Source organism: Anoplolepis gracilipes, chromosome 11, assembly GCF_047496725.1.
Source record: "Anoplolepis gracilipes chromosome 11, ASM4749672v1, whole genome shotgun sequence".
Taxonomy (NCBI): domain Eukaryota; kingdom Metazoa; phylum Arthropoda; class Insecta; order Hymenoptera; family Formicidae; genus Anoplolepis; species Anoplolepis gracilipes.
Genome location: NC_132980.1, coordinates 4271694 through 4286440, shown reverse-complemented (window position 1 = coordinate 4286440; position 14747 = coordinate 4271694). Strand labels below are relative to the sequence as shown.

General features: G+C 29.5%; 2 protein-coding genes across 2 annotated transcripts; both read right to left on the bottom strand.

Moving 5' to 3' along the window:
- Window positions 1-1557: 1557 nt before the first annotated feature.
- Window positions 1558-7007, bottom strand: Ranbp3 (uncharacterized). Its single transcript, XM_072902363.1, has 5 exons — window positions 6851-7007; window positions 6507-6635; window positions 6263-6337; window positions 5289-5977; window positions 1558-3394 (listed from the first exon to the last, which is right to left on the bottom strand). The coding sequence occupies exons 1-5, from the start codon at window positions 6864-6866 to the stop codon at window positions 3083-3085; spliced, it is 1221 nt and encodes a 406-aa protein (XP_072758464.1). The 5' UTR covers window positions 6867-7007; the 3' UTR covers window positions 1558-3082.
- A 3941-nt stretch (window positions 7008-10948) lies between these two features.
- LOC140671248 (lanC-like protein 3 homolog) lies at window positions 10949-14538 on the bottom strand. The gene is made up of 3 exons (XM_072902463.1): window positions 14040-14538; window positions 12538-12914; window positions 10949-12242 (listed from the first exon to the last, which is right to left on the bottom strand). Exons 1-3 carry the CDS (start codon window positions 14392-14394, stop codon window positions 11694-11696), a joined length of 1281 nt encoding a protein of 426 aa, XP_072758564.1. The 5' UTR covers window positions 14395-14538; the 3' UTR covers window positions 10949-11693.
- Window positions 14539-14747: the final 209 nt, after the last annotated feature.

Sequence of the window (14747 nt, the reverse complement as noted above, 5' to 3'; positions counted from 1 at the left end):
GGTATATTTTCACAAAAATTAGAAACAACAAGAATCCAAAATTTACGTTTTTGATGTTTCCTTAGACTTTGAAAAATTTTTTAATGTTATATTATCGTTGTTTTTCTGAAGATTAATCCATCATTTAGTGTACATTTTTTTCGCACTAAATTGCACAATTATGTTTTGTATCTGTTTTCATAGTAGATTATGTTTAGTATTTTTATGCAAAAAATTTTTTTTTCTATAGGAAAAATAAATGCTCTTAATTATACATATATTACTTAAAAACAAATGCAAAGAATATTACATCAATTTACTTATTAAAAAAGAAAAGAAAAAGTATACATAATTTTCATATACTCATTATTATGTGAGAATTATAGAAATGAGATAATAATAATGTTCCAGATTCCATAACGTTCAAAAAACTTTAAAGAACACAAAAATGTTCAAGGCGATTAAACGATTATTATTCTGCAAGGCAAACCTTCTCTTATATTATTTCTACCATCAAACGGAGATCCCATTTTCAGTAAGAGAATATTCCATAGAACGCATTTACACAATATCTTCACACATATAATTATATATAGACCAAATGATATTTATTCAATCCATTTCGAACTATCAACATTTGCCACAGAAGATGCGGAGAAAATTCTTGTTTTTTTCTTTACTGATTTTAATTTTTCCAAACAGAGGATGATATAAAAAGAATGATGATGATCAGCATCATTGGCATTGCTGCGATTATCGCTTCCGGCTCGGTTAGCTGCGATGGCATATCAAAAACGCATGACATGAAACGAACAGCACGCGTTACCACTGAGAAACAATGATGTGACTTCGAGCAACCGGGCGAGCAGCAGCTGGTCACGGGCTTACATTAGAATTTTCGTAATTTTCTCGGCGGTTTTAACCGACGCGATATTCGTCGTCCCGCTGCCCGAAAATACGAAATCGTTATTGTGATATTGTATCATTACGCATGTTCATCAAATTTTATGATCATCGAACAAACGTTGAGATAAACGTAACAACTAGATTTTGATGCTTAAAACGTTGCAGAGGTTTGCAGAAAACTCCGCCGCAGTCTATAAATATCAGCCTGTTGAATACCACCCGCCATAAAGCGACAGAGCTCGACCGTTGCGCCAGTTGCGCTAAAATCGCAAGGCTCAGGAATTACTCAATATTCATATATATTTTCCAGATTGGAACGTAGAATCAGAACTCGTAAGTAGTGATAACATATCTTTTAACAGAAACACATTTTATAAATGTATATAATTGGTATTTTAAAAACTTTGTTGTATTTAAAATACATATATTGCTGATTTATTTTTTTCTTAGAGAAGTTAAAAAGTTACACACGCACACATACGTATGTGTATATATATATATATATATATATATATATATATATATATATATATATATATATATATGCATGTGTATGTTGCAATGCTATCTTTTTGTTTATAGAAAGTGATTACAGTAGTGACTCAAAAAGGAAAAAATATTAAATATCCTAAAAATAAATAATTTCAAAATATAATGGATTTGAATGTGATTTTATTTCAAATCCCTTTATTGTCCTTATTAACGTACTTACTACACATTTATATGCAATAATTTATATAAAAAAGATATGTGTGTTGAAGAAAGTTTGTGTACGAATATTGTTTTCATATATAATCAATGAGCAATACATTCTTCATATGCCACATACACAGACTGGAAATTTGGATATCAATAATTTTTTCTCTTTTTCTTTCTTAAGTAATGTTAATTTCTTATTGTAGATTATAATATACAATGCATTTTGTTTTATTTACTTAAGAAGAGTGGAGAAAACAAGTAAAATAAATAACATTATTATAGACGAAATCGAAGATTACGAATTGAAAAAGCTTAGTTTTGTAATACAGAGGAAAAGAAGCACTCTCAGACCCTTCTACCTGACATACAATACACACTATATACACACTATAAATCGAAAATTTTATTTACATCTAAAATAACATTTGTAACAGTAGTAATAATGTAATATAGAGTAATGTAATAGTAATAGTAGTAGTAGCAGTAGTAGCAGTAGTAGCAGTAGTAGCAGTAGTAGTGTAGTAGTAGTAGTAGTAGTAGTAGTAGTAGTGGTAGTAGTGGTAGTAGTAGTAGTAGTAGTGGTAGTAGTAGTACTAGTAGTAGTAGTATTAGTAGTAGCAGTAGCAGTAGTAGTAGTAGTAGTAGTAGTAGTAGTAGTAGCAGTAGCAGTAGTAGTAATAGTAGCAGTAGTAGCAGTAGCAGTAGTAATAGTAGTAGTAATAGTAGTAGTAATAGTAGTAGTAATAGTAGCAGTAATAGTATTAATAATAATGCCGTTGTATTGTACATTTCTACAAATCATCTCTCAGATACAAATTAACATACAGATAACGGCAATATTAGTTACATAGATAGATTAACTCGTTTTTCTGCAGCTATTTTCATGCACCTTAATCATAAATTGTACATATAAGCTGTTCATTTAAATCTATGATGTAGATTAATACATCACCTATTAAAAAAAAAGAAAGAAAAGAAAGAAAAATTGCTTATTGTAATAATTACGGAGAGTTCAGTGTGAATATAAACCTATTAAAATTTTTATGATTTATTTCAAGAACTAAACTTGCTTTTTTATTTTATAATATTTATAACAATTTATATATAATTGATATAATGCTATCTTTAAAAATCTCTAATTTTCATAACACACACATTGTGTATTTAAGAAATATTAAATTTCAAATAAAAGAATATGGAATGGGAATGATTATAAAGCCGTTTTGTATTTATAAAAAAAACTCTAAAAAATTTGTACAAGAATATCAACTTATACATGTGTACCACAACTTGATCTTCTTTGTCTTTAGACAAATACTGGTGTCAACAAGGTTGCAACTTCTGAAGAAAGGCACAAATCATAGCCATTCTATTGTGCATATGTTAGATAGAGCCTTATATTTTTGAAAGATTAGCTCTTCTCACATACTAGTGATTTCTATTATAGTTGCTTGAATTAAACTGTGGCTAACACTCCGTCGGAATTATCAATTGGTTGTCAATGATCAGTTGCTACTTTTTTAGGGTGGCGTTCTTGCGCACGTTTAAGTCGCTGCAACAAAAGGTTATGCAGTTGATCAACTTCTTTAGGTGCTGCTTGGACAATAAAAATTCGAATATCTCCATGAACATCCATTGCGGTTAATCTTAATGATTTAGGTCCAGCCCTTTCTGCGGTCATACCCGGCCATACTTTCGTATTTAGAATCAATCTTTGTGTTCCTGCAGTACGACCAACTAAACGAGATTCTTCATCTCGATCGTTAAGTCTTAGTGTACCTCTTCCCCTTTCTTGCCAACTGCTAGTGGTCTGAAATATTAAAAAATAGAAATCAACAAATTTAAAAAATTCAGTAATGTAAACACAGATAGTCCATATATTATACATATAAAATTTATGTAACATCATTCATATACTCGACTATAAAATTTATGTAACATCATTCATATATTCAACTAAACTATAATAACATAATATAAAACTTTTTAAACTCATACTTAGAACAGTTATATTCAGATAACATAAAAACTAAAATAAAAGTCAATATAAATAAAAAATTAATTAAAATTAAAATAATAAAAAAATATATGATAAAATTAGAAATAAATTAATTGATAAACAAAAATTAAATAAAGGCTCTTAAAATTTAAAAGAACATTCGATTAAAAATGAGCAAGCACAGTAAGTGATCTACAAATTTATGTTATTTAAACAATATTAAGAATTTAACATATTATTATGACTAATAATGTTTGAATGTTTCGATCAACTTTTCTTTTCAGCATAAACTCAATAAAATATATACATATTAAAGTACATACATATTATCTGTCCACTGTAATTTTGTGAGTACCACTATCAATTTAATGATAATTATACATAATTAACTCAAAAATACATTGTGTAATAATCAATACTGTGGTAATAATCACTAGCCAAATTTTTATCATGATGTACAAGAATTTAAGGGTTACTCTTTAGAAATAATTTCGACAAAAAATTTCGACGCGTCGCAACCTCTTGGCCTAACAACTAAAGAGAAGCACATTGAATCTTAAATTAGTGATTAATATCTGATAAGACAATTGACAATATAACTTTCTACTTTTTTATTACGCGTTTTCTCATTTTATTAAATGTATATAGTTAAAAAGTTTAAAAGATTTACTTTATAAAAATAACTCACTGTTTCCATTATTCATTATCAATTTTAAAAAGTAACTCATTAGTATTATTTGTTACTTAATTGTAAAAAATAATTCATTACAATTATTGTTATTAAAAGAATAATTAATACTTACAATTTCCATTAATTTTTTAACACTATTACAGTTGTATATAAAATATACATACATTTTGTGTGAACATTATTAAATATAATAAAAGCAAATAATAACTTAGTACTAGAGGCGTGAAAGAGCCAAATATAACAAAGTACATTTGAAAAAACTAAATAATTAAATAATTTATTGTTACATCAATGAGCAATATATAGATTCGGTATAATAAATAAATGGACGCAACGGAAATCTTTAAAATCAATTATTTTAATAAAAGCAATATAATTTCAATATTGCTATTGTTATTGATATAAAATGTATATTATAATTTTCATAATAATTTTGAATCTTAATCACAAAAAATTTACTTAAAAAATATCAGTTTTTTTAAAGGTTACTAAATTCTATAAGTAGAAATAAAAAAAAGGTTTTCTTAATTTTTTTCTTTTAATAAATTCATAAATGTATCCAAAAATTGTTTTTTTATATCTTTAATTTCCAATTTCAAAATGCTGATGTGTTAACTAATCTATTTATGTATTAAATTATTTTTTAATAAAATATTTAATACAAAATTTATAAGAATTACATAATCTGATTCAAATAATACTTATTAAATTTTTTATTTGTTTATTATTTAAGAGTTTATTAATGCTCTATATATTTATATCATGTCATGTAGATTGAAAAGTAGCCATAAAAATAATTGTCAAATTCATTATTTGTTATCAATAAAGTATATAAAAGTCACTTTTTCTACCACAGAAAATTTAATGCCATTATTATACTAAAAAAAAAAAAATAATAATGGCAACATCATTACAAGCATTATTTTCTAATTTATTAATTATTATTATTTATTTATTATTATATTATTTTCTAATTTTCTGAATTTATCCACTAAAAAATTTCATTACACCTACCTTATCAAATGCAAATAATTTGCAATTAATTTGAAGAATATTTGTTTCTCCTTCTTCACCAGTTAACAATGTTACTTGACTATATTTTCTCTTGCTTGCACGGTTAGCCTCTTCTAATACTTGTGCCGCTTGCGTTAATGTTAAACCTGGCCTTACGGTAGCACGACAATTTGCAGCTGCATTTGAGAATAGAAGTTTAGAAGATCCATTCTCATTACTTTCTTCAACTTTTGTCTCTTCCTTTTCAGAATTGTCTGAACTTTCTGTATCATTTGAAACAGTAACACGTTCCTTTAAATTTTGACCAAATACAAAGCTAGGAGTGTCAGTATTGGGTGTTACAGTATTATTTACATTATTTTCATTTTCCTTTGTATTCACACCCAAAGGTAAAAATTTTGGTTTAACATCTTCTGCAGACTTTTCTTCAGTTTTAGATTCTGCATTCATTTCAGGTTTATTGTCATTTGTTATAGACTCATCTGTAGAATTATCAGAAACCTTTGCAAATGGATTATGAAATTTTGCAGGTTGTAAAACAGTTTTGTCAGTAGTAATTGCAGAACTATTGGTGATTACAGTTAATTGCGATGGTCTTAATATAGACGACTTCAATTTACTAGTTACAGAATTTGAAAATTCATTAACACCAAATAAATTTCCAAATTTTGAAGCTACTAGCACAGGACCTGTAAGGATATTATACATATGTATATGTATATGTATATGTATATGTATATGTATATGTATATGTATATATGTATATGTATATATATATATATATATATGTATATGTATATGTATATGTATATGTATATGTATATGTATATGTATATGTATATGTATATGTATATGTATATATATATACATACACAAGTCATATATACACCCATATATACAAATATATCAATTTAATGTGATCATATAATGTAATAAATATCATATATCAATCTTATTAAATTGTATAAACTCACAATGTTTTTTATTAGAAGATTTAATAGGTGTCAATGTAGATTCTTGATTATTTGATGCCGTTATATGTCCTTCATCTAAAAAAATCCATAAATATATACTATATTATTAAACAATTAGATATTTTATAATAAAGAAGAATGTCAAAAAATATCATTTACGACATTAAATGTTCATTTTTGTAATTGCTTCATGCATTTCTGAATAATATGTGAAATATCTTAATATTTTAGAATACTTGTATACCCCAATTAGATGGCATGGCTGAATTACTATTCGTCGAATCTTCAGTGGTATCATCGGTATCTTCTGGTGACTCTTCGGGCGGATCGACTTTTAGGACAAGTGATGGACGATCAATTTCCTCTGTAGTTTCTAAAAACAGCATAAAGAATTAAAATGATTGTCATGAACGGTTAATTCGTTAGTCCATGGATGTGTAAACATGAAAATTTCGCCGAAAAACGGCACAATATATTTTTAACTAAATGTCATATTATATAAAATCATACGACATCAAATACTTTTAGTATTTACTCGATATTATTACACTTTTGCATAATTAAATCGAAAGAAAACATAAAACGCACCCTTGCATTCCGCCATTTTTATCGTCAAAATGAATACAGACAAAAGCTATGTTTCGATATTCACACACTAGCAGTACTGAAAGTCTATAGTTTATGTCACATATACTATTCATGTTAGGTTAAAGGTACATTTCCATATTGACGTTCGATGTTTTCAGGTTACGTTCTGAAGGTGGAAGTACATAAGAGTGAGTTCCATATGAACGCTCACGCGCTGTAAGCGTTCACGCTTATAAGCGCTATTTTCAATCGTTCCGTTTGCTGTTTAAGCGCTTAAAATTGCAAACGGAAAGTTGTTCCTTTTGGGTGCATGAGCATCATGAGCATGTCAAAATGGCGGAAAAACAGATTGTTCTTTTGTGTTCACTAATTGTAATAATATTCGAAATATTGTTTGATGACGATGGAGATTCTTTAAAATTTAATGCAGAAGTAGAAAACATTCTTTTAATTCTTAATAAGTATCGCGAGAAAACCGCAATTACGCCTAAAGAATTACGTGGAAAAGATTTTATCATCATATACCGATGTACAATTTAAATCACATTTTAGGTAAGTGTAATATTTTTTATATAAATATTTGTACGAGTATCAACTTTATTTTCGATAAGACAAAATTATACATATATTTATAAATATATTTAATATATGTAAGTGAAAAACTTATGTTTTATGTTATGTTATTGTTTCCTAAAGCTGACTTTTTAAAATTAATATATTTTAGAATGAAGCGCACTACATTCATCTTAAATATGATAAAACCTTCATTAAGGTCTAAAAGTGGACGAAAAGCAATATCACCGGAAAAACAATTTCTTATTGCCATATGGAAAATGGCTACACCAGATTCATATCGGTATGAGAAAACAAATATTACACTGGCGATCAAAATTATCGCATATGTAAATTTATGCAAAATTTTGCATAATTTCAAATAAACATGACTCCGTCAAAAATGATCGTATTTGAAAAATATTTTTTTTATTTTAAAGCTTAAAGTCTCTACTTTGAAAAGCATTTGTTAGATTTTAAATTTCTCCTTTTCCCTTTCCGCCCTTTCAAAAGTGAGGACGTGTTTCGTTTCCAAAAAATTGCATAGTTTGACGCACTCCACGGGGTGGAATAAATTTTTTTCGCCAATATCATGACAACTATCATAAAATTTAGACTTTCCTTTGCAAATTAAAAAAAATTGAGGTTGATACGATTTTTTTCGCGGAGTTATGGCGTTTTAAAGTTACCCATGCATTTTTACATTTTCAATGTAAAATTTTAATTCAATCTATGTCCGAACTCTTACACTATATTTATAATTTTTTATTCTTAATCTTACGAAATAAATACTGAATGCATCGATGCACGATTCATTGAGCCATTTGCCTAACAGCACTTCAATCAAATAACATTTGCTTAGGAAAATAGCATTGAAACTTGCACACAATACTGTCAGCCTTGGTAGTTTCTACGCTCTCAAGTTTTGTTACTTTTTTATGGAGACGGGACGAAGCCCCGTCCTCTATGCACTCCCATCTAAGCATGTACTTTGCAATGCATATACGATTCCACATGGGTTTGCAACTTGCATAGTAACATAAAAAGGATTTATTAAAATTAAAAAGGATTTATTTAAAATTTTGGGTGAGAGTCTATTGACCACGTCGCCAATTGGCCAATTTAAAATGAGGCTCTCTGATTGGTTAATCGTTGCTGATGACCCTAAGCATCGGTCGATAAGTGGCTGTGCTCCCAAAATTTTGTGTAAGTTACTAAAGCGCATGCGCGCGTGAGCGCAGAGTATGTCCATGTCACTATACGTCGCCCGAATGACAGGTTTCATAATAGCCTCAAAAGTGATCATCTTAAAAAATTTATATCTCGCTTCGCGTGGCAGAGCGACGATTTTTTTCTGCCAGATTCGTTCGTTTCGAGCTAAAATCTATTACTAAAAAAATTTTCAATAAAATCGGTGAGGAGGACCGCTCATCTTCATATTTACCTGCTTTTCTACCAAAGTGTGAATCAGCCTTAAAAGAATTTAGAATTTTACCGCACATGATTTTTTTCATTTTTCGGATAAACTATGGACCTCTAAACGTTGTAAAGAATTTATTCGTGACCACCTAACGATTCTGCATCGAATAAACTCTTGTTTAACTCTTGTTTAACTCGATTGGACAAAAAATAAAAATGTTTAGCTAACTTTACATCAAAATTTTAATTATTTAATTTAAAAAAAACAATGAATCTCCAAACGTTTTAATTAGACTTCTAATCATTTCCGGACGATTTCCAAACGATTAGTTAATTTTAATTATAAAAAAATCAAAGTGGTTTGGCTAACTTTATGGAGTTGTAGCATGAGAGGATTTTTTGTCGTAAGATAAGAGCATAGACTTACTAGAATAGACTGCTTATGAGATGGAAAAACGGTAATGGGAGTATCCATCATTGAAAAAAGGATAACTGTCGTTAATGAGTCTCTATCTCTTTCTAGTAGGCGTGACTTACGTAACAAAACATGCGCGCTGCATGGAACGCACTCACATCACAACACGCATACTATGGGTACGTTCCATATGAACGCTCACGCGCTGTAAGCGCTCACGCTTATAAGCGCTATTTTCAATCGTTCCGTTTGCTGCTTAAACGCTTAAAATTGCAAACGGAAAGTTGTTCTTTTTGGGTGCATGAGCATCGTAAGCATGTCAAAATGGCGGAAAAACAGACTGTTCTTTTGTGTTCGCTAATTATAATAATGTTCGAAATATTGTTTGATGACGATGGAAATTCTTTAAAACTTAATACAGAAGTAGAAAACATTCTTTTAATTTTTAATAAGTATGGCGAGAAAACTGCAATATTATGCCTAAAGAATTACGTAGAAAAGATTTTACCATCATATACCGATGTACAATTTAAATCACATTTCAATTATTAATCATATATTAATCATATTTAAATCACATTTCAATTATATTAATCATATATTAATCATATATTAATCACATTACAATTTAAATCCATTTTTCTATTCATCATGCGATACCACAGGTGCGTTCCATATGAACGCTCACGCGCTATAAGTGCTCACGCTTTTGCTGCCCTACCTCGATGAAATAAGCATTTGTGAGCACGAGTTATGACGTGACATCATTAATGCGTTTATAAGCGCTTATAACTTCAAATGAAACAGCGTAAGCAATGCTTTTAAGCGCTTTAAGCATGTAAGCGTCCAAAAGGAACGCACCCTATGACAACACGCTCTGACACCGGTTATTGGTCGCTATACTTCTCCCACTACTCTGTATTAGAAAGAGATAGAAACTCATATTAACGACAACTATCCTTTTCTCAGTGATGAATACCCCCACTACCTTCATGCAGTCTATTCTAGTAAGTCTATGGATAAGAGGTTAGATAGCATAAGTGGACCGTAGGATAAGAGGTCCGACTGTATATGGATTGCTGATGCCCTTTGTTTTCGAGTCAAGAACACAGACTTCTATATAAGAAGTCTGTGGGTGTATATCAATTAGACACCATGCTTATTGGCCAATTTAAAATAAGACTCTTTGATTGGTCAATCGTGCTGGTTACCCTAGGCATTAGTCGATATAAGTGGTTGTGTCCAATTGAACGGTGTCCAAATGAAGTCGGCGCTCTCGTTGTAGATACTAAAGAAAAGTTGCCCAATTTTTAACTATTCTTTGCAATAGGATAGCATTAATTGCCATCATTATATCAATTTAGAATATTTTAATTATTTTTTTTAGAATGTTTTTTAAATTTCTTTATTAATTAAAAACAAATAAATAACTATTCTCTAATTAGCACTGAAAATGCCGATAATTTCAGTAATGATACACAATAACGTCACTTAATTTTTCATATATATTTAGCAACAAGACGCTTTTGCGTCTCTTTATGCTGCAATAAAGATACAGGAGTCTTAATAAGTATTTTAAATTTATCGTTTTATATATTATTATTATATATGTAATATAAACATATTTATGCTGTTAAAAAATAATGTTTAAAACAACATTTATATAATTCAATATTAAAAAAAAACATATTTAATAATAAATAAATACAATAACAGATATTGTGCTGAAAGAAAATGAAATCATAGTCGCCAAAATTATAATATTAAAATAATATATAAAATAAAATTATAATATATTAATAAACAATTTTGTCTGATGACACACATGTACTCCATATACATCCTACACATCTCACATATATCACACACAACGACACACATATACTTCACACATACTCTATACACATCCTACATATATTCACCAACGTCCCATACACACCCACACATACTCACACATATACCAGACATTCCACACACACACACTCCACATACATATACACATGACGCGTCAAATCCGATCAGCCTTTTGTGGTACGCATCAGATAATACTCCGCGAAAAAAAATTGTATAAACCTTATTTTTTTTTAATTTACAAGGAAAAGTCCATATTTTATGATGATAATCATGAGATTTTTGATGAAAATTCATTCCACCCAGTGGAATGCATTAAGCTATGCAATTTTTTGGAGACATAACACATAGAAAGACAGCAGGAGGGAAAAAGGATTAATTTAAAATCTGACAAATGTTTTTTAAAGTAAAGACTTAAGGAAGCTTTAAAATGAAAAAATTTCAAAAACGACAATTTTTGCAGAATTATGCTTATTTGAAATCATGTGAAATTTTTTATAAAATTACATATACGATAATTTTGTTCGCCAAGAGTAAAACCAAAATATATAAATGGATGAATTTGCACAAAATAAAGAACAAAATAATTTGATATTCTATTAGTATTTAGAATACATCTTGGAAAGGGAAATGAGCTTTGTCCGGCTCAATAAGATCAGCGAGAAAACAGGTGGTACCGGCGATACCTTCGTAAAGCGAATACGGTGAGTCAGGTATACGTGCATCAGATTGAAATTGTGGTAAATTCATAAAGTCTGCAAATTTGGCAGCTCGATAAAGATGAAGTTCATTGCCAGTGAGTCTGTATAGGAGGAGAAAGACATAACCATTGCCGGCTACACCGTGACAGATCCCAGGTCCCTTACGCAAGAGGCCTTTATGCCAAACAAGGTCACCAACAAGTATACATGAGTTCAGATAGCGCTGATCTTTCCAGCGCAGATATGCCGCCGCCATCATGTAAATGACGCCCGGAGCACCATGACACCAATGCACTAGCTCATCGTCGCTATCTCGGCGACTTCGTCCAGAATGATTTATTTCATCCATAGCGCATGGAAAATTGCCAGAAGTCGTTTGTAAACTCAAGAGGAAATCTACACAAGTTCGTGTAGTGCTGTCAATATCGGTATTGTTATCTAAGAATGATGGCACCTGGACATAAAGAATACAATTAAGTAATATACATATATGTATATACATAATGATAATAATGATGATGATCATATTATAATTAAAAGATCATAAGTAAAACAAGTATAGACAAATAGATAAAAGATTCTGTACATTTTATATGTACAAACTAGAATCAGTTACATTACTTTGAACATTACATTAATTATAATTAATTCCTTCTTATAGTCCTCATATATCCTTATAATAGTCTTTGATATTTTCCTACGTTTTGTTGATAATTATTCCAAATCAAATATATATTATATATAACTACCTGTATAAGGATTTGCAAAATTGCACAGAGTCCATGCGCCGCGCCTAGATATTCCGTGCCATAATACGCGTACATTAATGGACATGGACTGTTATGCACTCGCGCGTACATCTTGCCCGAGGTAACAATTGTTCGCGCGATTTCATGCATCGTATCGAGTGGCACGACGACTTTTTCTATCATGCGATTCAGCCACAACGCGCCGTATAAGAAACCAGCGCGACCGACAAAGAATTCGTCCGATCCGCATTTTAGGAAATTTACTTCTTTACAGCGTACTTCCGTTTCTACATAGCGCTTTACGAACTCATTAGTAGTTTTTTCATCACCTCGGGCGGTTGCGAGGACTGCACTGACTGCCAAGATCCCCCAATCTCCTGCAATAATAGAATCCATTATTTTAAATAAATACTTCATTATTACATACTTCAAAATATTATTACATTTTATTTTAATTGTATTAAAAATACAGTTAACACAAATATATAACATTCACATTTCATTATATTTTTCCTATATTCATCACTATTAGTCACCATATCATTAATAGGAAAGAAATTAGAAAATGCAAGATATAATGTGCATCAGTTTATTAAATATTTTATCAATTTATTTAGTATTTTATTAAATACAAATTACTAGAGAGAGAGAAAGACTTAAAATAGAAAAAAAAAATTAAATGGTTTTTCATAAAGTACAATTTTTATAAAAGAAGTCTTATTTTTTTTTAATTTTGCTTTTTATACATTATTTTTTTAACACCTTTACTATATTAAAGAGTTCATCAAAATCTTTTATAACTGGCTTCCTTCATTTATTTGCAATTAATTCATTCAAATGTATTTTATAAACTACAAATTACAACTTTTTATTTTTTATTTTTTAAAAACAATTTTAATAGATTAATAAGATTGTTAAAATTATCAAACACAACATAAGTTGGACAATTTTAGATACATAATAAAAATTTTTGTCATCTAACTGAAAATTATTTAAATCATGTTGTGTTTGAGCTAATTTGTCGCAAAAAGTCTTATTAATCCATTAAAATTAATTTAAAAAAAATAAATTAAAAACATAAAAAATTTAGTTTTCTTAATTATATTAATAAAAAATATGAAGAAAAATAATATGTTTAACATTCAACAAAAATAATAAAAAACTAATCTCTTTTTAAATAAAAAAACCTGTATATTTAACGACTTTTTTACATTTTTAAAGATCACACACAGGCATATTTTTAAAAATTATTTTAAGTATTAAATTTGAAGACAAAATTGATATTTTACATAGCTGATTTATTCTTGTTTTATTATGAGTTTTCTTTTATTATGGAAATGATTTATATTAATTAAATTATTATCTTCTCGCACGTTTAATAATTATAATTATATTATAGCATTGTTTTTGTAAGCTATAAAAAATTCGAGGAGAAATCATTAATTTAAATTTCCCTCTCTTTTCATCATTTCATCCCATGTTCCTAAAGTATACATACAAACCCAAAAGAAAACCGGTGCCGGAACGCCCTCCGCGACGTTGCACCATCGCTAGAGACGAATGCAGATAACGTTCGGCCAATGACAAATACTTGTCAGTCTCAGCTTTCAATAGAGTATGGTTAGCAAGTCGTAGAAATGCGTAAGAGATACCGGATGCACCAACATATAGACCACCATCAGCTTCTGCACGTTCGGGCGGCTCCTTATCAATAATACGTTGCAGAATCTTACGTAGATTAATTTTAGCGGCACTTTGACTGTTATCAATCTCGCGCCGCATTAATGTTACATTATTAGCGATCTCCTCATCATGTGTACGGTACTCATTTACAAAGTACCTAGATCGTTGTGACATTGTCAAAAAAATTTTCAAGATTTACTCACCAAAGCAATAATTAATTATATTAATAAATATAACATACTGCGTTTAACTAAAGAAGTCTGACAATTAGTATATGTTCTGTGGTCTGACAGTAGTCATTGGTTAGCAGTTATCAGTTATCAGTAACCTAGTCTTTTTTTTTTATAAGATCTTTAAATGTCAGTACAACAGCGCCTCTACATCAAAGAGTAAAAAGAAACAGGAGAGAGCATATGGCTCAAGCTAAACGGACAAAGAGTAAAAAGAAACAGGAGGGAATGTATCGGTGGTGGGGGCTAGCCAAATCGCTGATGGAAGCCGCCATCTTAAGGGTCGACAGGACCGAC